The sequence below is a fragment of the Anguilla rostrata genome, chromosome 4, assembly GCF_018555375.3.
Source record: "Anguilla rostrata isolate EN2019 chromosome 4, ASM1855537v3, whole genome shotgun sequence".
In the NCBI taxonomy this organism is placed as follows: Eukaryota; Metazoa; Chordata; class Actinopteri; order Anguilliformes; family Anguillidae; genus Anguilla; species Anguilla rostrata.
In genome coordinates this window covers 60,846,132-60,870,738 of record NC_057936.1, presented here as the reverse complement: position 1 = coordinate 60,870,738, position 24,607 = coordinate 60,846,132, and the positions used below count along the sequence as shown (strand labels likewise).

The following is a 24,607-nucleotide window of genomic DNA, read 5'->3' as shown; positions in this document are numbered from 1 at the left end:
GAGGGTTTGATACAAAGAGACAAAGAGTTTTTTAGCAATTCTTTTTTATTTTTTTATGTTGTTGATGGTTTATGAATACATATCCAAATCAGCGCAGTCATCACTATAAGAGGACAAATGTGAACGATACAACTTCATGTTTTCAAGCGGCGGTTTGACCACAATGACAGAATGACCACAACGACAGAATGACAGAACATTTCCAAAGCACAGCATCTGTTTCCACCCAACCCCCCCCCCCCCCCCCTACTGAATTTAAGTCCTTACATCACCACCCCCCTATTCAGTCTAAATGCAAGTCCATTTTGGTCCGTTTCATTGCTAAATTTAAGACACCAACTGGGTAGAGTCCACACACTTTGTTATCATGCCTAAATTGGTTGTTCATTAAAATATACACACACACAAAGACTGAAGGAAATAAAAATAATTAATAATAACACCGATTGCGCCTTTAATTGTCTATTGCTATCCTTCTTGTCACACTGAGTACTTGCTTTGGATTCTGGAGGCTTCTGTGGATGTTAGTGTGCACCAGGGGGCGCTGTTGCACCAGGTGCAGGGAACCACCCCCCTGGCAATGTCATGCTCCTCAAAACACCAAAACTGGATTAACTATACTAAATGGCAATGGCGATGTGAGGGGTTGATTAAGGCCTCAGTAACACTGATTATCACTGATTTTCATGCGCTGTAAGTTTCCTGTTAGTCATGTAATCAGGTCTGTAATCAGGGGTCATTGGTAGTCTGCAGAATAATGGCCATATATGTCTCTACCTCCTTGAGTAAATAGAATGATAGTGAGGGAAAAAAAATAATTTCATATAATAAAGATGAGAATCTCGTGTTGTTATTGGGCGATACTGATCAGTAGTCTGAAGTATTTCCCCCCTAGAATTCACCGGAAATTTACAGCTGTTGTTTTAAACCCGCACCCCAAACTAGTTACTTCCTTGGTCCCCACGAATGTAAAAATCAAACCGACACCTTTGACCCAGGAAAAAAACATGTTACGCTTGGATAAAGCAGTTCGGGCAGTCAACAGAAAGTCCGGATAGGAAGAGAAGGTTTGGTTTTGTTCTGTATTATTTACAGCTAGGGGTAATGTGGTAAGAATGTGTTAATGCGGCAAGTTAACTTCCCCATCCAGATTGTAACAGGAAAAAACTACTGACAGAGTCCATGTCTGCTAAAATGATGAACTCCGTGTAGCGTAGCTAGCAACGAGCGATTTGCACGCTTTGGGGTTAGAATGAAAGGCGCTGGATTTTATTTAGTTCATCAACATGCACAAGTCCAGTCTACCACGGGTCGGCTTTGGAATTCAGCTAAGGGCGTAGTGACGCCTCAAGTGAAGAGTTGCGTGGTGACGTCATTGCGTCTGTTTTCGATGTGGTGCGAGCCAGTCTTCTGGCGTTCGGAGATGGCGATTGGAGCTGCACGCCCTGCTTGAGAGGTGCAGAGACAGCAACAGCGAGAGCCGAGACGCTATATTACCGCAGGGAGGCATATTGCACACCCCAGCGGGGAGTGACGGGCTCGGTAAGTCAGTGCTACGGGTGCACTTCGACAAAGGGACATCGGGTTCTCGCTGTCAGTCGCCCGAGACCCCTGTACGTGTAAGAACTGAATTTAACGTCAGCCAGTTTGCTTGTTGTCCGCCTGCCGCGGAGCAGTCATAGTCGTCGTGCTGTATCCAGAGGTTGCACTCAGATTTGTTTGTGTTCGCTTGTGGGTAAAGATGGCCGACACCAGCCGTTAACGCTACGGGCCTGTCCGAGGAGAGTGCAGGCAGGTTATTTCATCTCTGTGATGTTGGGCTAACAGCAGAGCCATTGACAGTGCGTAATAGAAATTTAGGTGATTGGTGATCGCCGTTGCCTCTAAGCTAGAAATAACAAACGCACTAAATGTTTTGCCCACCAACAACTGACAATCCATCGCTGGCTAGTTGAAATACTAATTCACTAACTGTCCAGTTAGCTATATCTTACTAACATTGTTTCGAACAAAAGTGAACTTTTTCTTAACTTGGCTACTTGGGTATACATGTGCTTATTGCGTGTTTCCATTCCTCTAAAGTTTCCGTTGCAGGTAGCTAGTTTGCTTATTTGTCAGATAGCTGTGTTAACTGGTATCCGGGGAAAATATGTTACTATTCCAAAACCGGACACACCTCAGTTGGTTTCGCCGGCGTTGGTTCTTTCGGCTACTAGTTTAAATGTGGCAAACCGAACGCGAACGTATTTGTAACAAAACAGGCGATGAAGCGACACCGTCGGTGTTTGTTCATTCGGCGGCTGTAGGGGAGGGAGTCGCTCTCCAAGTAATGTGCAAACCATGCAGAACCGCACGGCTTACGAGGGGAAAAGTTCAGCAGCTCTCGTTTGGCTGTCGTGACGTGCAACGATTTTAATAGCCAGGAAAGAGGAGCACCCACATCTGCTCCTGCAGTTCCCTGGAAATCGTATGTGTTTTGGAGGGAGGGGGGGTTGTTGCATATTGGCTGGGACAGAATAATAAAGTGATGTTTTCCTGGTGTACAGTTCCAACAAAGCCTCCAGTCAAAGGGGAACTACATTTTGCTTTGTTTATGTGGACTGGTTCTACGATCTCAGTGACTGGTGAAACATCTGTAGGCTAGTATGCGCCAGTACAACGTGCAGCAGCTGCTTAGCACCCTTTCAGAAAAAAAAAAAACATCGAGAAACCTGACACACCCAATAGTCTTGAACGCGGTGATTTCAAGTTCCTTGACGTCAGTTATTGGACATTTACGACGGGTTAAAAAGTAATTGCTTGCGTTCTGCCATACAGAGTGTCTATCGTATCACTGCCGCTCAGTAGCGCCGGCCTTGGCTCTGACATTAGACCTTTCGGTTCAGCTTCCCCGCTGTGAGAGTCACAGGAAGTTGTTGCCGGAGAGTGCGCTTTTTGCCTGTTCTTATTGTGATTATTTATCTTCCATGACCTTGCGTGAAGAAACTGCTGTGCTGCGCTGTTGATCCGCGGCGCGCGACGTTTGCGGATGATGCCACAGCTGTGCTACAAGAGCGTCTTGGGGGAAATTCTTGGGAGGCCGTGGATTATTTCCCCCGTGTCGTTTGATGTATTTGCCGTGCAGTGAATGTCAAGAGAGACCTGATGGCCACCAGCGGATTAACAGACAAGGTTCCCCTTACCAGCCTTGGCCTGGACTGATCGTCCTGTGTGCCGTCCATATTCAGAGTCAAAAATTTGGTCGTGTACGTTTTATTTTTGAAACTATTAACCATAATGCCCCTGAAAAACATTTATGTACTAACTTATTATTATTATTATTGCAATGTGAGGCTTGTGATGGGAACATTCTCTGGCCACAGGTGCACAACGGTACTTCCTGACACCGCCCACAGCCACGCCCCCTTCTTTGCTGTTTTTTCCCAGCATGCACTACAGCTTTTGTCCCCTAAAATCTGCAGTAGCCTCAGACGAGTTCCTTTCCTATGAATCAGAACAGGATGCAGCTTGTGATTGGCAAATGAAAAGAAATCTGGAACTGGATTGATGGGAGACTGGATTGATATAGCTCTTTAAATAATTCTAGAAGGCTTTGAACAGATACTGGTTGATCTTGGGCAATGGAAACGGTGAATGGCCTGGCAGTAGATACCGGTACAGGAAGCAGGCACACACGGCCACACACTCGCGGTTCAAATCTCAAAATCATCAAAGTGACTGAAGCCTGTGATCGGTCCAAAAATATCTGTAGACAAATTACATTCATGAGTGAAGTCTCTTAACTGGTCTGGTGTAGAACTGAAGAACAGCATTCTGGGAGTTTCGGGTGCTCATTTTCTGATCACACTGAAACCTGCACTAAATGCACAGCACATACCACAAACTCAAGGGAAAACAGGCTTCTACGTTTGCTTTTGTCAGACTGAAATGGAATATAATTTCAGGTCTGTAGGAAAAAAAAAAAAAAAAACTTGCCATAAGATTTATGAGGACTGTTCTCAGACTCTGTCGTTGGAGAACTACTGCCGGTGTTTCACGCTATTTTCCACACCGGTCCCCCAGTGGAGGTGTACCCCACACACACACACACACACACACACAAACACACACTCTCTCTCATCAGGCTCACTCTGTCTCTCTTATTCATGGCCTAAAAATGACGACAGACCCCATTACAAAACCGTCCTCACGAGGGGGGTGGACGGGTGATCAGCGCTCCTGCGCGGTTTCCTCTCTCATGAATTAGCTTCAGCGATTTGAAGCTGCAGGCGGATCAGAGCTGAGGTGCAGTGTGGGGTTTCGGGTGCTGGCACGGTCCCCGTGCCCCCCCCCCGGTCATCTCCGGGCACCTGAAACTCCGGGAGAGAGAGGGAGCGAGGGAACGAGGGAGAAGTGCTCTGGGGCGTTGGGGTGTCTGGCACCCGGCATCCAGTGTCGCCAGGCGGTGACGGCGGACATCAAACACACAAACGAGCCTTTCTGCTCTGGGACAATGCAGCCCTCCCGCCCCCACTGCACCCCCAAATCAGCTACCAGCTCTCACTCTCTTGCTATACTACTCTGTGTGTGCGCGTTTGTGTGTGCGTGTGCATGTGTGTGTACGTGTTCGTGTACATGTGTTTGTGTGCGTGTGCATGTGCGTCTAGGTGTCTCAGTCTGCTCACTCGCACTCTGTGCTGAACTCTCACTTCCTGTTTCCCCTTTTTTTTAAATTTCCCATTTCCTGTTTCAGCAGAGACCATGGGACACGGAGTCGGCTGAGGATCCAGCGAGCACTGCAACCACACCGACTGTGAGCAGCCCTCCCTTCCCCTGCGCCTCCCTACCCTCACACCTCCCTACCCCTGCACCTCCCTACCCCTGCGCCTCCCTACCCTCACGCCTCCCTACCCCTGCGCCTCCCTACCCTCACGCCTCCCTACCCCTGCGCCTCCCTACCCTCACGCCTCCTTACCCCTGCGCCTACCTACCCTCACGCCTCCCTCCTCTCCCACCTCCCTACCCTCACGCCTCCTTATCCCTGCGCCTACCTACCCTCACGCCTCCCTACCCTGCGCCTCCCTACCTCACGCCTCCTTATCCTGCGCCTACCTCCCTCACGCTCCCTACCCCTGCGCCTCCCTACCCTCACGCCTCCTTACCCTCGCGCCTCCTTATCCTCACACCTCCCTACCTCACGCCTCCTTATCCTCACACCTCCCTACCCTCACGCCTCCTTATCCTCACACCTCCCTCCCCTCACGCCTCCCTACCCCTGCGCCTCCCTACCCTCACGCCTCCTTACCCTCGCGCCTCCCTCCTCTCCCACCTCCCTACCCTCACGCCTCCTTATCCTCACACCTCCTTATCCTCACACCTCCTTATCCTCACACCTCCCTACCCACGTGCTTCCCTACCCTTGCGCCTCCCTTCCCTCCCTATTCTCACGCCTCCCTACCCTCACACCTCCTTATTCTCACGCTTCCCTACCAACGCACCTCCTTACCGTTGTGCCTCCCTTCACCTCCCTACCCTCGCGCCTCCCTGCCCTCACCTGACATGCTTCAGTAATTCCGGCTGTATTAATGGATCGTCTATAAAATATGTATGTGGGGTGTGCGTCCGCTTGGATAATAATAGATAAACAAACGGGGACTGGCGGTAAAGATCCAGGGCCTGGTTCAGTGTGTGGTTTCTCTACGCAGCTCAGACGGCTGTGTGCTTGGTCACAGCCAGAGCACAGCGCACTGTGCTGTTGGTGTCCCAGTGACTGCGCTGTGTGTACATAACGTAGCTGATCACGTTTATGGCGTAGCTCAGGTGTTTGTGCGGTGCAGGTAATAACCCCAGGTGTGTTACCTGTGTCAGCCGTATTGTACTTGGATTTACCCAGTGTTCTTGCATGCTGCCTCACAGTTGTGGTCACTTATTTATTTGTGCCTGATAGTAAGACCATGCCTGTGTGTGTGTGTGTGTGTGTGTGTGTCTGTGTGTGTCTGTATGTGTGTGTGTGTGTGTGTGTGTGTGTCTGTGTGTCTGTGTGTGTGTGTGTGTGTGTGTGTGTGTCTGTGTGTGTGTCTGTGTGTGTCTGTATGTTTGTGTGTGTGTGTGTGTGTGTGTGTGTGTGTGTGTGTGTGTGTGTTTCAGACTCTCACCTCGGTGTGTGACATGGCCACAGCCTGGTCCAGGACAGACTGCAGCAATAACCATGGTGGGAGGTCACTGCTGCATGCCACAGGTGAGCAGAGCTCCACCCCTCCCCTGCCCCACCATGCACAGCCCCGCCCCCACCCTCACACATCCCCGCCCCCACCCTGCACAACACCGCCCACCTCCACATCTTATTTATACGTTTATCAGCGATGTGATTTTTATTGATTTTCCCTAAAATATAAGTACCATCTCATGTATGCCATCTAGTATAAATATGCTTCCCACTGTAGGCACCGTATGTGGCAAACATTCTGACATTTTGTATTGCTTCTTACCCAATCGTCTGTTAGAGAGCACAGAAGCTCTTGATTTGATTGACACACCTCTGTCCTCTGTCTCTGGTTGAGTCCCTTCAGGTTCTGAGAATAAGTATTTCCGGATTAATTAGGCAAAATCATATCCCGGGTTTTAGGACCCACGCCGTGGTCGGCTCTGTCCTTAGCCAATCACATCGTCTTTAGCCTGGGAGGCTGTGGCCAAGCCCTTACTGTGCTCTCCCCGGCAGTGTCCTGTGCCAAACTCAAGCGGAAGCAGAACTGGTTCGGGACGGTGTACGTGGAGCTGGCCGCCGATGGGGAGGCCTGGAGGACTGCCAAATCCCACAGTTCCTCCAACCCCAAATGGGAGGAAAGACTGGCTCTGTGAGAAGCACTCTAACTCTGTCTCTCCCTCCCTCCCTCCCTCTCTCTTTATCTCTCTCTCACCTTCTCTCTCCATCTGTCCATTCTTTTGCTTTCTCTCTCGTGACTGAGGCCCCCTCTGTTCTCCTCTCCCTCTCTCTTTTTCTCTCGCTCTCTCTCTGTTTCTCTCTCTCACTTTTAGTTTTTTTTCCTCGCTTGCTGAAAAAATTAATCATCTTCCTTTATCCTTCGTACACATGCACACACCACAGCCCCCCCCCCCCCACAAACATGCCCACACACACACGCACTCGTGCTCCCGCAGATACACTCCAGCTGGAACATGAACCAAACAGGGTGCTGTCTGAGGCAGGTCCGGGACGTCCCACCGCTGTGTTCTGATGGGCGGCATAGTTTTGGGTCATCTGCGGTACCCTGTGGTCACACTTCAGCAAAGTAAAGCAGAAAGAAGCACTCAGTTCCACTAGAGATCCTCACAGGTTTTGCGACAGGCAATGCCCCTCCCCTTCTCATCCCGAAACAGGAAGACCTGTCAGCCAGCTGGGCAGGCTTAAAAAAGTAAACCCAGAGATAAATAATAATTATTTAAATAAGCTCACACCCAGTCAGTGGAAAGGGTTGCTTTGATAAGCTGAGCACAAATGCTTTTTTCCACTAATGTGTGTCATTTCTACTGGTGGGGGGTGGGGCGAGAGGGCGTTCCTTGAATGCACTGCTTGTGCCTCCAGGAAGCCGAAATGTCAGAGAGCTGGACTGATGCCAGTGTGGGCCCGCCCTCTGTCAATCATTTCATTTATACCTCATTATGTGGCGTGCCCTTGCTTTGCTTCACACGACCTTACACGACTGTACGGTACAGTACCTCACACGACCTTACACGACTGTACAGTACAGTACCTCACACAACCTCACACGACTACGGTACAGTACCTCACACGACCTTACACGACCGTACAGTACAATACCTCACACGACCTTACACGACTGTACGGTACAGTTACCTCACACGACCTTACACGACTGTACGGTACAGTACCTCACACGACCTTACACGACTGTACAGTACAGTACCTCACACGACCTTACACGACTGTACAGTACGGTACCTCACACGACCTTACACGACTGTACAGTACAGTACCTCACACGACCTTACACGACTACAGTACAGTACCTCACACGACCTTACACGACCGTACAGTACAGTACCTCACACGACCTTACACGACTGTACGGTACAGTACCTCACACGACTGTGCAGTACAGTACCTCACACGACCTTACACGACTGTACAGTACAGTACCTCACACGACCTTACACGCCTGTACAGTACAGTACCTCACACGACCTTACACGACTGTACAGTACAGTTACCTCACATGACCTTACACGACTGTACAGTACAGTACCTCACACGACCTTACACGACTGTACAGTACAGTACCTCACACGACCTTACACGACTGTACAGTACAGTACCTCACACGACCTTGCATGGCATGACTGTACAGTACAGTACCTCACACGACCTTGCATGGCATGACTGTACCTTGCATGTCATTGCTTTACATTGACATTACAGGACTCCACTTCACAGTTTTACTCGGTGAATCAGGAGGGGTGCTGCTCCCATGTTCTCTGTGGGACTGGAACCCATGACCATCCGGTTACAAGTCTGGTGTTCCCACCACTGTTTTTGTCTCTTGGAATGCCATGCTACTTGTTACGTGGTTCACTGGCCAAGCTGGCTAGTGACAGAATGCTTGCATTGCCGTGCGTTGGTTTGGACACATGCGGGAGGTTTAGCCATGTCAGTAGTGCTGGTGGGAACTGGAGTTGTCAGTGTGTGGTGGATCTGATTGGGTCATGCAGTGGAGGTAATGACCCTGGGGGTACTGGTGTCGCCCCACCCCCCCGCCCCCCTTTTTGCTACCCTTGAAGGGGTCAGTGGTGAGCACCCAGCTCACTCTCCTGTCCACTCGGGATCGCTCATTTATTCATTCATTAATAAAAAAAAGAGGGCACATGCATTAAATTGGATTTAACGTTCAGTGTGAGGGACAGAAACATTACAGTCGCTCTCTCTCTCTTTCTCTCCCTCCTCTCCTCCATCCTTCCTTCCCTTCCTACCCCCTCCCTTCCTCTCTGTTGCTCACTCTCTCTCCCTCTCTTGCACTTTGTCTGCTTCTATGTCTCCTTTGTGTCTGATACTCTCAAAACACCGTCAGTCAGTCTCTCTCTCTCTCCCTCTCTCTCTCTCTCCCCCCCCTCCCCCCCTCCTCGACACACTGCCAAACACCATCAGCTCTCTGTCTGCCTGTCAGTCTCTCTCGTTCTCCTCTGTGTCTGACGCACTCAGACACCATAATACCCTACCCTTCAGTCCTCTTCTTTCCCCTCCGTGTCAGGCTTGGGTGTGGGTGTGGGGGTGGGGGTGGGGGTGCCGCAGGTGGGTGGGGGTGTGGTCACTGCTGCCGTAAGCGTTCCGCCCCAGGAGAGGCCGGCCTGTTTTGGGAAAGCATTTGTGTGCCAAATATCAACCGAACCCAGCTGCAGTGTGAGGTGTGTGTGTGTGTGTGTGTGTGTGTGTGTGTGTGCGTGCGTGCGTGCGTGTCCTCTGACACACTCTGCGTCACCTTGTGCACGTCACCGTTCCACACCTGCGCTGCTAACACCAGGAGCTGTACTCTGCAGTCAAAGGAGCCGACTTTAACAGAGTTTAGTGACCTTCACGCTTTTTAAACTCTTCCCCGGCACTGGAGAGATGTTCAAAACGCAACCTAATGATTTATCTCGTGTACAGAAAACAGGAAAGTAGGAAATGCACACCTGACGTTGGCCAGGTGCTGGCTAACGGTGTACGCTTAAGAGAAAAGGGGAAAGTCGCACGCTTCTCTCGTTCAGCGGTGCGTTTTGTTTTGTTTTCCGAATGGTTTGACGTTGCACGGCTTCATCAGGGCATACCCTGTGATGTCAGAGCACCGTGATGTGAGTATAATGTTTTTGTTGTTTGGGCTCCTCTCTCAGGAATGTTTCGCCCCAGGCCCGGCTGGACTTTAAGGTGTGGAGTCACCACGCCCTGAAGGCCGACACCCTCCTGGGAAAGGCTTCGCTGGACCTGCAGGCGGCGCAAGAGCGGCACGATGGCAAACGTAAGGCCACACCCTCCACCCCGGTTTCACACCCTAATTCGGTTTACTAACCCTTTAAACAATAGGTTTTTTCTCCCCCCCACTTCTAAGTCACTGTTCTTTGACTTCAGTTACCAGCAGTGATTGTGACATCAGCATTAGAATGTCCAGTTAAGAACACTCTAATCACACATTTGTGACCTCACACCTTAAAGGGTTTCAGCATCCACAGAATATAAATGGGCATGATAACTGCAAGTTAAGGCTGCTGATGTCTCTCCTGTTTTCGTGCCCTTTGACCCCTGGGTGACCTCAGTGGAGAACGTGAAGGAGGTACTGAAGCTGACGATGGACAGTAAGAACGGGGTGGTCCCCACGGGCGAGCTCACTGTCATCCTGGACGGGCTGAGGGTGGAGCGGGACGCCCTGCACAACGGGACCTCCCCAAACACCAACGGCACCACCGCTGCTGCCGCCAGTGAGCATCGCTCCCTCTCCCTCACTTTCTCTCTCCCTCTCTCCTCTCCCTCACTCTCTCTCTCTCCTTTTCTCTGTCTCTCCTGCTGTCTGTGCTCCCTTGCTTCTCTGTGCTCTCCAGTTTCATTTATCCCTCATTCATTCCATTTCCTCTCCTCTCTTTCTCCTTTCTCCCACTCTTCTCTATCCCTCTTCTTCTCCTCCTTTCATCCTCCTCTCCTCTACTCCTTGACTGTCCTGTCTGTTTTTAAGCTAGGTTTGTCATTATAGTATGTGTGTTGGAACGTGTGTGTGTGTGTGTGTGTGTGTGCAAGTTTGTGTGTGTTCCATTGTGAATGTGTGTGCGCACGTGTGTTTACATGCATGTGTGTGTTTGCGCATGTGTGTGCCTTTGTGAATGTGTTTGCGCACGTGCACGTGTGCCTTTGTGAATGTGTGTGCGCGCACGTGTTTGTGTACGTGTGTGAGTGTTGGTGATAATCACGCAGCAGCAAGGCTGTTTGTGACGGTGCTGAATTGTGCTGACTCTGCAGAACTGCAGCAGAACGGAGAGGCCGTTCATGACCACAGCACTGAAAACTCAAGGGCTCAAAACAGGTCAGTGCCTTCCGTCCCGTCCTCTCTGTGACCTTCGACCCTGTCGCCCTGGCTACAGCGGGAGTGCACTGCATGAGTTCTATGTGTAAGTCTCTGTACAGCCCCGTACAGGACTCCGATGTGGATGTTCAGTAAGACGTGTTGTACAGGCTATTGTTTGTTCGGGCCTTCTATGTCTCCTTGGTGATGCTGAATTTCCGTATTCCTGGGAGTAATATGAGAGTAGAGTACTGCTGTACGTCGCTCTGGATAAACGCGTTTTCCAGGCGATTGTAAATGAAGTTCAAGTGTAATGCACACACACGCAAAGTCGTTTGCGGGAACTGGGCAGTGGACAGGGGTGTGTCAGTTTGGAAGGTAGTATGCACATATGCCTGTTCCCAGGACTCTTCCTGTCTGACGACCTGCAACATTTGATCATTCACATTATTGTCTTGGGCTCAAGGTGCAAGGGACTCTTTAGCCAATCAGTGACTTAAGTGAAGCAGTCATTTAAAAAAGAAATGAAATGCATGAGTGCTGAAATACACTGAAAACCAGCAGCCACTGCAGGCTTTTTCTACTTCCCTTCTTTCTTTTCTCTCTCCATCCCTGAGGCTAAAGTTTGTAGCTGCTGACCACGAGGTCCCACAGCTGCTTCTGTTATCGAAACACTCCCCCCGTCCCGTCCCGACCCCCGTCCCCGAATCGTGCTCCCCTTGCCCTGCTGTGTCTCTGCAGCTGTGACCCCCCTCCCCCCACGCTGAGGGAGCGGGTGTACGGCGCGTGTCCTCGCCCCAGCGCTAAGCCCTGTGTGTGTGTTTCCACAGCTGGTTACTGCAAACACTGGTCAAACACTGCCCTGTGTGTGTGTGTGTGTGTGCGTGTGTGTGCAGAGTAGTATTTTGGATTTTCCACATTACATTGGTGTTTTGGATTAAAGACCCCTGGTGCAACCCAGCTATTCTCACCCCCAATTTCTCCAGGTCAAATGGTGACTCTGGTTGTGGTTCCGGTTCCGGTTCTGGTTCTGGTTCTGTCTCTGCGTCCGGCTCCAATGGGGTGGACGCTCCGGCCCCATCCACCAGTGATCCCGGCGGCACCCCTGTCGTTAACGGCAACGGCAACAGCAACAGCGGCACTGGCTCCTCCCCCACCCATGAGATGGACACGCCCCCCGACACGCCCACCCACAAGCCTGCAGACACCCAGATTGCAGACAGTGAGTGCGCAGTGTGGATGCGTTTAGGGCGCGTTTAGAAAATGTCTTGCTGCTACCCTCTACCGATGTTTTCTGCATATGCCCTGTGCATATACCATATATTTGTGGGGCCCCTTAAAATTGTAGACCAAAGCAGACTTTTTAGCACCCCCAACCCCCACGCCTCGGGGCCCTAAGCTGTTTCCCATAATGCAGTGCCGCAGCAGTGCTGACATTTTTGTGTTTCTCCTGCAGCCAGTGGAGAAGCTCCTGCTCCTGATTCTGCTACAGCTCCTGATTCTGCTACAGCTCCTGATTCTGCTCCAGTGCCTGCCTCCTCTGCTGAGGAGGTGCTGCCCTCTGCTGGCGGCTCTGAGGAGGGCAGTGACAGTGCCTCATCGACCCCGGCAGCCAAAGCCGCCCCTGTCCAAGACTCTGTCTCCGCCCCCTCTCCTCCCGGTGCCACAGATGCCCCGCCCACCGACCCGCCGATCACTTCTGCCCCCTCTTCGTCCTCCGCCTCTTCCTCTTCCTCCGCACCCGCACCTGCAGGGACCTCAAACGCAGAGGGGCAAGGCACCGTGCCAGAGACCGCCAAACCCCGGACACAGACTGGCAACACCAGCGCTGACCCCCTACCATCTGGGTAACACACACACCAGCACTGACCCCCTACCACCTGGGTAACACACACACCAGCACTGACCCCCTACCACCTGGGTAACACACACACCAGCACTGACCCCCTACCACCTGGGTAACACACACACCAGCACTGACCCCCTACCACCTGGGTAACACACACAGCAGCACTGACCCCCTACCACCTGGGTAACACACACACCAGCACTGACCCCCTACCACCTGGGTAACACACACACCAGCACTGACCCCCTACCACCTGGGTAACACACACAGCAGCACTGACCCCCTGTCGCCTGAGTAACACACACATCAGACTGGGTAAATTTCAGCTGATATTTTTGAGCGTAGCTGTAAAGTCACGGCTGTGTTTGACTGCAGTGCCAAGGCTATGGCTAACGCTGAGGCTAATGCTAACGCTAATGCTAATGCATGTCTGTGCTCTCTGATCTCTGTAGGTGGGAGCAGAGGAAAGACTTGCACGGCAGGACCTACTACGTGGATCACAACACCAAAACCACCACCTGGGAAAGACCGCAGCCACTACCGTCTGGGTCAGTTTGCAGCGGGACACCGAGGGGGTGGGGAGGGTGGGGTGGGGGCGTGGCAGAAATCCTCAATCACACGACGGGCGCAGCAAATTTCACTGAAATTTAGCAGGTCGCCTGTATTCCAGAGAATATGATACGCAGCGCCTCCCCCTGACCACTCTGTTTGTTGCGCATCCATGTCTCCCCCTGTCTGCTCTCTGATTGGTGGACATCTGTCTGTGTGCCCCGCCCAGTTGGGAGCGCCGGGTGGACGACCGGGCGCGGATCTATTACGTGGATCACAACACCAGGACCACCACCTGGCAGCGGCCCACCATGGAGTCGGTCCGAAACTTCGAGCAGTGGCAGTCCCAGCGGAGCCAGCTGCAGGGAGCTATGCACCAGTTCAACCAGAGATACCTCTACTCGGTAACCGCGCGCCTCAGCCAATCGCACTGCGGCCTCTGCTGACCAATCACGGTGCAGCACCTGCCCGACCAGTCGTTTCACAGATCAGGTCGGTAGGCCGGAGATAACTTCTGTTCTGTAGCGGCGCAAGATTACCTGAAGCATGGCAAGCCTGCGATCTTAAAGAAGTCTGCTTGTCAGAGGTTTTTTCATCTCCGTTTTTCTCGTTCGTTGGATTTCTTAGGATTTACAATCCCCTCCACAATGCTGCCAAGTGTCTCTATTATATATTTGTGTTTTAAAATAGCCCTGAACTTATTAGGCTATGTCTAAGTGCATTTTCATCATCATCATTTCGACCAAAGGTGGCCTAATACTTTTAGCCTGTACTTTATGTAAAAGCTTCTCTGTGCCACAACACATGCATTACAAATGAGCCTTTCGAGACTCTTCAAATCACATAACAGGCTGTTCCAGCCAACCTCACTCGAGACTGCTCTGCTCGGTGACGCCACTCCTTCCTGCTGCGCCGCCTGTTCCTTCCTTCGTGTCTGTGAAACAGGAAGTGATGTAATAGCCCTTCCTTCTGTAATGGATCTGTGTTTCTCTCCTCCCTTTCGGAACAGGCTTCCATGATGTCGGCGGAAAATGACCCCCTGGGCCCTCTGCCTCCTGGCTGGGGTGAGTGGGGCGTGTCGGGAGCCATGTTATTGATGGCCTGAGTGAGTGAGTGAGTGAGTGAGTGAGTGAGTGAGTGAGTGAGTGAGTGAGTGAGTGAGTGAGTGAGTGAGTGAGTGAGTGAGTGAGTGAGTGAGTGAGTGAGTGAGTGAGTGAGTGAGTGAGTGAGTGAGTGAGTGAGTGAGTGAGTGAGTGAGTGAGTGAGTGAGTGAGTGAGTGAGTGAGTGAGTTGGGCAGTCTGTCTCTCTCTCTCTCTCTCTCTGGGTTTCTCAAATGGCTATAAAGAACCAAAGAAAATGAATACTATGTAATTAAGCAACTTTTATTCAGTTAACGTTATACTGTAGTTTTTAAAATGTATACTGTCTATTCTGGAAGGGCGAAGTATTGGTCCCCCTTTTTATTTTAACCAATCAGCATGTTGGCTGCCAATAAAAAGTGAATATCCACTCTCTGTCAGTCGTTTCTCTCTTTTTCTATTGGTTTGTTTTTCGCTGTATATAATTAGTTAATGCACATTTTATATGGCTTAGTGAATATTTTAAATTTAGAAACAAAAAACGATTTCCCTTACCAACTGAATGTGTCACATTGTCATTCTTGGGTTTACGCTTGTTGTGTTTGCATGTGGTTGAATTAGTGAAAGGACACATAAATGCATTTTAACGGTGATTCTTCCTCCTTCCTTCCTGTCTCCATTTCTCCATCCCTCTCTCTCACTTTCTTTCTCTCACATCCCCTCTTTCTCTCACATCCCCTCACCTCACCTTGTCTTTCTTGGTTGATCGAACAGTGGTTCGTGGGCAGAGTTAGTGTGCGTTAGTTTAGGTAGCGTATGTTTCGAATAGCTCGCAGGTGTGAGTCGCCGTGTGCATGTGTTGTTGTTCTCCCCCAGAGAGGCGCGTGGACTCCAACGACCGGGTCTACTTCGTCAACCACAACACCAAGACAACGCAGTGGGAAGATCCTCGCACACAAGGGTAAGACCCCTCCACTGGGTGTGTGTGTGTGTTAGATGTGACTCTGTGCCTGTGTGTGTGTGTGTGTTTTCAGCAAAACATCCTCTACCTAATAAGTATCTGGAAAGTTATTTATACATCTTTAGTGTGACATATGTTTTGCCAGGGTGCTTTATGGGAATCGGAGTCCTGCGAGTAATGGCATGATTCATTTCAGCCAGCTTCTGACTTCATCTCCCATCTGTATGTTTGGCATGCTTGTCCTCTTATTGGTCACTGGCTGATCCCGCTCCTCCAATCAGCAGGCTGCAGAATGAGGACCCGCTCCCTGCGGGCTGGGAGATCAGATACACCAGGGAAGGGGTGCGCTACTTCGTAGACCACAACACCCGGACGACCACCTTCAGCGACCCGCGCACCGGCAAATCCTCTGTGTGAGTACCTGTGTGTACACCTGTGTGAGTACAGCGCACCTGTGTGTACACCTGTGTGAGTGCAGTACACCTGTGTGAGTACACCTGTGTGAGTATAGCGCACCTGTGTGAGTACAGCGCACCTGTGTGTACACCTGTGTGAGTGCAATACACCTGTGTGAGTATAGTGCTCCTGTGTGAGCTCCCCTGTATGAGTACACGCACCTGTGTGAGTACACCTGTGTGAGTGCAGTACACCTGTGTGAGTACAGCACACCTGTGTGAGTACAGCACACCTGTGTGAGCCCCCTTGTGTGAGTACAGCACACCTGTGTGAGTCCACTTGTGTGAGTACAGCACACCTGTGTGAGTACACCTGTGTGAGTGCACACCTGTGTGAGTACAGAACACCTGTGTGAGCCCCCTTGTGTGAGTACAGCACACCTGTGTGAGTACACCTGTGTGAGTGCAGTACACCTGTGTGAGTATAGTGCTCCTGTGTGAGCCCCCCTGTGTGAGTACAGCGCACGTGTGAGTATAGTGCTCCTGTGTGAGTACAGCACATAGTTTGCATTTCCCAGGACATTCTAGCTGGTTCTGTGGCCCAGTTTGGGTACACAAATCTGTAAAGGACTCATTTTTCCAGGCACTTGTCTGTCACATCTGAGCCAGGAACCAGGTCACGGACCTCTGACCTTAAAGTTGAAACTGATGTCATTTCCTGTTTTTTTGCAGTACCAAAGGCCCACAGATAGCGTATGAGCGCAGCTTCAGGTGGAAACTAGCACATTTCCGCTACCTGTGCCAGGTGAACTTAGAATTTTTTCCTTCTGTTAATTCATTTGAAGTGGAATTCTCACACACACACAGACACGCACTTTTTTCTCCAATGTGTTTTCTGTCCGTTTCCAGTCGAACGCACTGCCCAGCCATGTAAAGATAACCGTCTCTCGGCAAACGCTATTTGAGGACTCTTTTCAACAGGTGAGATCATTTAGCTGTCCTGTGTGTGCTAACTCACTCACACACTCACTCACACACACACACACACACACACACATGCACACACTACCAGTCATTTTTTAAAATCTGGTCTGCTTGTATTTATTATTTATCATCTCACATTCTGTCTCTGCACTTCAGCATACCAGATAGACACTGCCCTAAAACATCTTTGCCAGTGTGTGTTTGTACATGCATGCATTTTTGTGTGCAAGTACGTGTGTGTGTGTGTGTGTGTGCTCATCTGTGTGTTTCTCCAGATCATGGCCCTGAAGCCGTATGATCTGAGGAGGAGACTGTATGTGATCTTCAGGGGCGAGGAGGGGCTGGACTACGGTGGCCTGGCGAGGTCAGTTCACACTACCCTGCTCTGTCCTAATGAGACCCCCTTGCGCTTCGCCCCCGGTCCTGTTTCGTGACCCTTCCCGACCGCGTGCGGTCCTTTCTCGTTCCCAGGGAGTGGTTCTTCCTGCTGTCGCACGAGGTGCTGAACCCCATGTACTGTCTGTTTGAGTACGCCGGCAAGAGCAACTACTGCCTGCAGATAAACCCCGCCTCCACCATCAACCCCGACCACCTGTCCTACTTCTGCTTCATCGGACGCTTCATCGCCATGGCAAGTTATACCCCTGAATACACGCACGCTCACACACACACACACACACACACACACACTCGCTCACACACACACACACGCTCACACAAAAGAACACATACGTGCACACGCACACACACACACGCTCACACACAAACTCGCTCACACAAAAGCACACACACGTGCACACGCACACCACACACACACAACAATCGCTCCCCAAAGCACACACACTCACAGACCCACAACCAACACTCCACACACACTCGCTCACCCACCCCACACACGCTCACAAAGCACAACGTGCACCGCCACACACACATGTACATGCATTGGCAGCTAAGTTCATGCAGGCTTACAGAGCGGATGATTTATTGCTATGGGAGGTAACTAAAAAACCATGAAATCTCGGTGCGGTTTCACCTTTTCGCGGAATTCACTCTGCCTCTCCCTCTCTCTCCTCTTCCTCCCTCCCTCCCTCCAGGCCCTCTTTCACGGAAAGTTCATTGACACGGGCTTCTCCCTCCCGTTCTACAAGCGCATGCTAAGCAAGAAGCTCACTATCAAAGACCTGGAGTCCATCGACCCCGAGTTCTACAACTCCCTCATCTGGATCAGGTATACGTCCTAACCCAAACCCCCAGAACGCAGTCATCCCCACCCCATAACTCTCCATTCCCTTCTCTTGGACCCATTTTATCAGTTACATGACAGCCAATTTGAGACGCCATAACGCGTCTCTCTTAGCCTCTGTCAGTAATGCGTGACTCTCCTCTACCCTCGTCTCCCACAGTTCATATTTTTACCCTCACCCGACAGGACACAGGCCTGAAATGAGAGATTCATCTTTTCTTTTTTTTACTTATATTTCTCCAGGTTCTTCATAATGAGGAAAACATGCTGTGATGTCTGAGGTCACCTCCCTTAACATGTGGCTCATTTCACTCCTGTGCAGGGACAACAACATCGAGGAGTGCGGCCTGGAGATGTACTTCTCCGTCGACATGGAGATCCTGGGAAAGATCACGTCACATGACCTGAAACCCGACGGCACCAACCTGCTGGTGACGGAGGAGAACAAGGAGGAGTATATCGGGTATATAGCAAAACAATTTTGGTTGTGTGGGAAAGGTTCCCGATGCCAGATTGTGTCCCAGGCTAAAATATTTATTTGCTAATAAACACTTTAGCTTTTATTTACCAAACATGCAACGTGAGTTAAACAGATCGTTATTTGTGTGCTTTATTGTTTGTTATTTCGCTTTTACTTAAATGGGCGGAGTTATTCATTGTTTTATTGTTGGTTATTTTCCGATGTGTGCACAGTGGCCTCAGGTGTCTGGTTTCCCAGGGTCTTGTTTCTGAGCTTTTCTTACCTGCTTGTTTTTATGGCTTATTTTCTGCCAGAACTGCCTGCAGGTGGCGCTTAATTACATGTGGATTAGTGTCTACACTCACGTAATACTTTCACGATTATAATCACTGATGTGTATGTTTCATGCTATGGTTATTACTTAGTAATAACTGTCAATACTCCATCCATAATTTTCTGCAGGATTTTAGTCATGCCTTTATGACTTGAACCGGAGTGAAGGCGAACCCCTAGCCGTGCCAATACTCATGATATGCCACGGGATTGAGCGCCATATCGCTTGTAAAACAATGTCTACATATATCTTATAACCGTTCACTGAAGAAACACAAGCTTAGGTTATTACATGGTAATAATTGGCTATACTCTGTAATTGCAACAGAATTGTAATATATTGACATGGCTATTTTGTGCTAACGTTATTACATGGTAGTAGCTGGTTATATTCCGTAATTGAGGCAGGCTTGTAATACAGTGACATGGCTATTTCATGCTAACGTTATTACATGTTAATAACTGGTTGTATTCCCGTTTCCCGCAGGCTGATGGCGGAGTGGCGGTTTTCGCGGGGGGTGGAGGAGCAGACCAAAGCTTTCCTGGACGGCTTTAATGAGGTGGTCCCTCTGCAGTGGCTGCAGTACTTTGATGAGAAAGAGCTGGAGGTGAGGAGCTGCCCTAAGAGACAGACTTCTCCTTAAGCACCCGTGTCTCTGTGTAAAACGTGTGTGTGTGTGCGCGTGCGAGTGTGTGTGTGTTATATGTGACTCTACTCTGGACCAGTGTATGCATGTTATATGTGACTGTACCTGTGTGTGTGTGTGTATGTGTGTGCATGTGCGCTTGTATGTATGTGTGTGTGTGTTTGTGTGTTATATCTGACGGTACCTGTGTGCACGTGTGTGCATACATGTATGTGTTTGTGTGTTGTGTGTGACTCTACCTGTGTGTGTTGGACAGGTGATGCTTTGTGGGATGCAGGAGGTGGACCTGCAGGACTGGCAGAGGAACACGGTTTACCGGCACTACACCAGAAACAGCAAACAGATTGTCTGGTTCTGGCAGGTAAGTGCTGCACTGACCAGCAGGTGGCGCTCTTCCAGGGTTCCCACTCGTCCTGGAAAACCTTGAAAACATGTAAATTTAGCGACTAGTTTTCCAGTCATGGAAAACACCTGGAAAATGAGAAAATTTACAAAATGTCCTGGATATATTTGTGAGGTCCTGGTAAATTGTAGGCTAGGCTATTAAGCTATCAAGCTATTAAACAGTATATTTAGAGCTGAGATTTAATATTTTTCTGTATTTTTCTCAGCTTTTCTCATTTTTATTAGCTGCTGAGATTACATGGCAGCACAAAGTTTTGTATGGTTATGGTAATTGCACACTGCCCCCCCCACCCGCCCCCCCCAAGTCATGGATCTTGTCCTTGAGAAGTCCTAGAAAATGATTTCCTAAAATTAGTGGGAACCCTGTCTTCCTTATACCATAATAGCCCTTTCCCACTGTAAAGCTGAACCAGGCTGGCTCATTATAGCCCTTTCCCACTCTCGAGCTGAACCAGGCTGGCTCATTATAGCCCTTTCCCACTGTAAAGCTGAACCAGGCTGGCTCATTATAGCCCTTTCCACTCTCGAGCTGAACCAGGTGGCTCATTATAGCCCTTTCCACTCTCGAGCTGAACCAGGCTGGCTCATTATAGCCCTTTCCCACTCTCGAGCTGAACCAGGCTGGCTCATTATAGCCCTTTCCCACTCTCGAGCTGAACCAGGCTGGCTCATTATAGCCCTTTCCCACTCTCGAGCTGAACCAGGCTGGCTCATTATAGCCCTTTCCCACTGTAGAGCTGGAACCAGGCTGGCTCATTTTAGCCCTTTCCCACTGTAGAGCTGGAACCAGGCTGGCTCATTATAGCCCTTTCCCACTCTCGAGCTGAACCAGGCTGGCTCATTATAGCCCTTTCCCACTGTAGAGCTGGAACCAGGCTGGCTCATTATAGCCCTTTCCCACTCTCGAGCTGAACCAGGCTGGCTCATTATAGCCCTTTCCCACTCTCGAGCTGAACCAGGCTGGCTCATTATAGCCCTTTCCCCACTGTAGAGCTGGAACCAGGCTGGCTCACACATTTGAGAACAGACAGTGGTTTTCTCTCATCTTAATAGCCCTGTTTGAGTCTGTCGTGCTTCCATGTGAGCCATAGAGAGCCTCGAAAAGCTGTGTTAATGTACATTTCACCAGCTGTGTCACAGAAAGAAAAACTGTGGTTCTGTGCAGCTGGTGAAGGAGGTGGATAATGAGGTGGGTCTGTGGTTCTGTGCAGCTGGTGAAGGAGGTGGATAATGAGGTGGGTCTGTGGTTCTGTGCAGCTGGTGAAGGAGGTGGATAATGAGGTGCGGCTGAGGCTGATGCAGTTTGTGACGGGGACGTGCCGACTACCTTTGGGAGGATTTGCTGAGCTCATGGGTGAGTCTATCTCACACACACACACACACACACACACACACACACACACTTTCTGCTCTCTCTCTCCCTGTCACCCTCCTACTCTCTTTTCTGCCTCGTTCTCTCCGTCAACCTCTCCCCTCCCCCATCGCCCTCTCTCTCCGTTCTCCATTCACTTTCTCTTTCTCCTTTTCTCATTTCCTCTCTTGCCCACTCACTCTTCCTCTCCCTTCCTCCTCCTCTGTGTAGGGAGCAATGGACCTCAGAAGTTCTGTATAGAGAAGGTGGGAAAGGACACCTGGCTTCCCCGGAGCCACACCTGGTCAGTTCTCCATCTCGCTTCTTCACCCGCTCCACAGAGAGCTTTTCATATAGGCCATGCGGGATAGGGTCTTTACAGCCAACCAGGTGTTTCCACGGGAGGTGATGGATATAGTGTATTCATCTTAATAAGAATAGAGTGTGTGAAGTTTAATAAGGATACAGTGTGTAATGTTTGATATGGGTTCAGTGTGTAATGTTTGATAAGGATAGTGTGTAATATTTGATAAGGATTCGGTATGTAATGGTTGATATGGGTTCAGTGTGTAATGTTTGATATGGGTTCAGTGTGTAATGTGTGTTTTGCTCTTACCCCCACAGCTTTAACAGACTTGACCTGCCTCCGTACAAGAGCTTTGAACAGCTGAAGGAAAAACTGCTGTTTGCTATTGAGGAAACGGAAGGATTTGGCCAAGAGTAGGGGAGGGGGGGTCCTTCTGAAGGGTCCTGTCTCCTGGAGGTCGTTTGAATGGATTTTTAAGAGGATTGCTTCTTCTGCAGCGTGCCCAACCAAGTTTTTAAAAAAAAGAAAATTGCACAGTGAACTACTAATGTACATAAGCTATTTTGTCATTTAAAACTAAAACTTTCCTTCGGAAACCTCGTTTTGCAAACCCCTTACCTACTGCCTCACCCCTGTCCACCCTCTCCATTTCTCCCTCATAAATATGCAAAACATTTCAGCTCATTATTTTCTCTTGATAAAATGCAGGAATCTATATTTTTTTCTGTTTGGCCGATTTTTAAAGAAAAAAAATGAACAAAGAGAGGATTTTGTAGTTGAATCCCGCCCGATGGCTCTAGTTTTATAGGGCCTTAAGGGTGAATCTCGAGGCCTCTGTCGCCGAGGCTTCCTCGGACTTCCTGTGTACTGTGGCCATGGCAACGCTTTGCTTGCATGGCTTCCTCTTGAAGCAAAAAGAAAACCCACCTCCTCCTCCCTGCCGGCCCCCACCCACAGAGCATCAGGCGTCACTCATTGGACAAGCCTGTCTCCGCCCATAGAGAAGCAGATTTCACTCATTGGACAAGCCTGTCTCCGCCCATAGAGCAGCAGGCCTCACTCATTGGACAAGCCTGTCTCCGCCCACAGAGCAGCAGGCGTCACTCATTGGACAAGCACTTCTCCACTCCGTTACTTGGCAGGCCCTCTGCTCTTTTCCACACCAGATACTTGACCTTGATTGGAGAGTTTGCTCTTCAGAAATGTCCAGTCAGAATCTAGATGCTCCATGAGCCCTCACAGTGGGTGGAGCTTCCCTAAGCTGTCAGTCACTGACATGTTAACCAATGAAATGGCTTAGCCATTCCAGACCAAAATTCTGTGGTTGGGTAAGCTCAGCACGTTGCTCACCCGACATGGCGGTTCCACCCGTGGCGGTTCACGAGGCAGTTTAACTTTAAGCGCAGGACAGTCATGTTATTGAGACGGTGCAATATTCTACACCTTTGGGATATCCCGGCCTCGTGAACCCAATCTGCAATCACAGACGCTCCAGCTTAAACCAGCCGTAGCGTTTACACTGTGCAGAGGGACAGCCTTTCTGATTGGACTGTGATGGTGAGTTACTGCATCCAATGGCTCCGCCCACCGCGGTGTTCATGTCCATAGGCCTTCTATGGGTATGGCAAAACGGGTTTGGAAGGGTTGCAGGCAGCAGCGGGACGTGGGGTTTATCTCAATACAGGTTTTGGGGTGGGGGGGGGATGAGACGGCATTAGGAGGTGCGACTTTTCTCAAAAGCCACAGGTCAGATAGCTGGCAACTCTTAAGCTTTATTAAAGCCCTTTATCTCAGTTTTTTTTTTCTTATGTTATTTACTCTTTAATTTATTACAGTATTGTTGATTCTCCCCCCCCCCTTCTGTTTGTTTTGGGGCAAAAAAACAGAAAAAAACAACATTCACTCCCACAAAGTGACCTGAGGGGAATCCAGCATGTTCGTCTGCAGAGGAGAAAACCCTGGGTCTGAAACATGGCGAACGCTTTGACGTTTTAATCAGCTGGTCTAAGGGCTGTTAGCTTTCGCTCGTGTCCTTCACGAGTTCAACCAAATGTTTTTTTTTTTTTTGCTATTTACACGTATATCAGTCTTTGTGGGTGTAATAATAAATGGACTGAACACCCGTTTATAGCAGGAGTCTCACAAATGTGAGCCTTGGAGGGCCAATCTCAGCCGTGTTTCGGGTACGAGTCGAGCCTTTGGGCGCTGATGAAAGGAAACCAGCAGGAATCCCTCAGACAGCACGGCCCTCCAGGATTTCAGTTCGCGTTTGAGATACTGGTGTTAAAGGGATGTTTCACTTGGACGTAACACGGGTGATTTTGTGGAGCTTGCCCCCATTGTATTTGCGTAGTGTGAATACTAGCAACATCTGCTGTCCCTGTTGACCGTTAGGACAGACCCACTGCTCTCGATTGTCCAGTTCTCATTCGCTCCCATTCGTTTTCACGATTTCACCTAAATTAAATCGTTTAAAAAATTATCCCAAGCTTTTATTCCCTTTCTCATAGATAAAAAAATGTAAACCTGAAGACAAAAAGCAGAAAAACCGCATGTTTGCAATTACTCCAGAAGCAGGAGGTCCATTTTACTTTAAATTTTATGCAAACATTCTATGTGATAGGAGATTGTGCTTCCTTCTTAGCAAAACTATTCACAACAAAGCATCAGGACCCCTTCCACATCGCAGGGTCCATACCCAGTCGGAATATTTAAGGTTTGGGGTGTTTTTTTTGTTTTGTTTAAAATCATCTTTGCCCATTTTTATGGATTGGTTTGGTTCTGAAATGAAGGACTCCTTGGGTTACATTTTGAGTGACAGGTGTGGGGGCGGGGCCTCTGTGGCGTTGCCTTGCTCAGGATCCACCTTCCATTTTATTTTATTTTTTAAAAAAGTCTTATTTTCTTTCTTTGTTGAAACTTGCCTGTGGAAAGAACCATATTTAATAAATATATCCGATCATTTGTTTTAGTCTTTCATTTGGTTGCAGTTGGCCACAGTCCCCATCGATGAGCTTCTACACTT

At 49.6% G+C, this 24,607-nt stretch overlaps 1 protein-coding gene across 5 annotated transcripts; it reads left to right on the top strand.

The window, feature by feature from the left end:
• Positions 1-1,471: 1,471 nt before the first annotated feature.
• Positions 1,472-24,546, top strand: LOC135253893 (NEDD4-like E3 ubiquitin-protein ligase WWP1). 5 transcript variants are annotated; one of them, XM_064333729.1, is made up of 25 exons: positions 1,472-1,542; positions 4,733-4,792; positions 6,127-6,217; positions 6,698-6,833; positions 9,862-9,986; positions 10,282-10,443; positions 10,976-11,039; positions 12,005-12,240; positions 12,475-12,865; positions 13,320-13,415; positions 13,646-13,820; positions 14,426-14,480; positions 15,373-15,457; positions 15,739-15,870; positions 16,585-16,657; positions 16,762-16,833; positions 17,112-17,200; positions 17,308-17,467; positions 17,931-18,064; positions 18,402-18,542; positions 19,360-19,480; positions 19,776-19,880; positions 21,182-21,278; positions 21,507-21,579; positions 21,900-24,546. In XM_064333729.1, exons 3-25 carry the CDS (start codon positions 6,148-6,150, stop codon positions 21,997-21,999), a joined length of 2,892 nt encoding a protein of 963 aa, XP_064189799.1. In that variant the 5' UTR covers positions 1,472-1,542; positions 4,733-4,792; positions 6,127-6,147; the 3' UTR covers positions 22,000-24,546. The 5 variants fall into 5 exon arrangements, 4 of the variants coding, with proteins under 4 accessions (XP_064189799.1, XP_064189800.1, XP_064189801.1 ...); XM_064333730.1 differs by having other exon boundaries at positions 1,521-1,542; positions 4,736-4,792; XM_064333731.1 differs by lacking the exon at positions 1,472-1,542 and adding an exon at positions 1,569-1,613.
• Positions 24,547-24,607: the final 61 nt, after the last annotated feature.

Coding starts and splice junctions, on each gene's coding strand:
- LOC135253893 (XM_064333729.1), top strand. CDS start 6,148: ATGGCCACAGCCTGGTCCAGGACAGACTGCAGCAATAACCATGGTGGG. Junction 10,444..10,975: donor CACCACCGCTGCTGCCGCCA/GTGAGCATCGCT, acceptor CTGACTCTGCAG/AACTGCAGCAGAACGGAGAG. Junction 21,279..21,506: donor AGGATTTGCTGAGCTCATGG/GTGAGTCTATCT, acceptor TCCTCTGTGTAG/GGAGCAATGGACCTCAGAAG.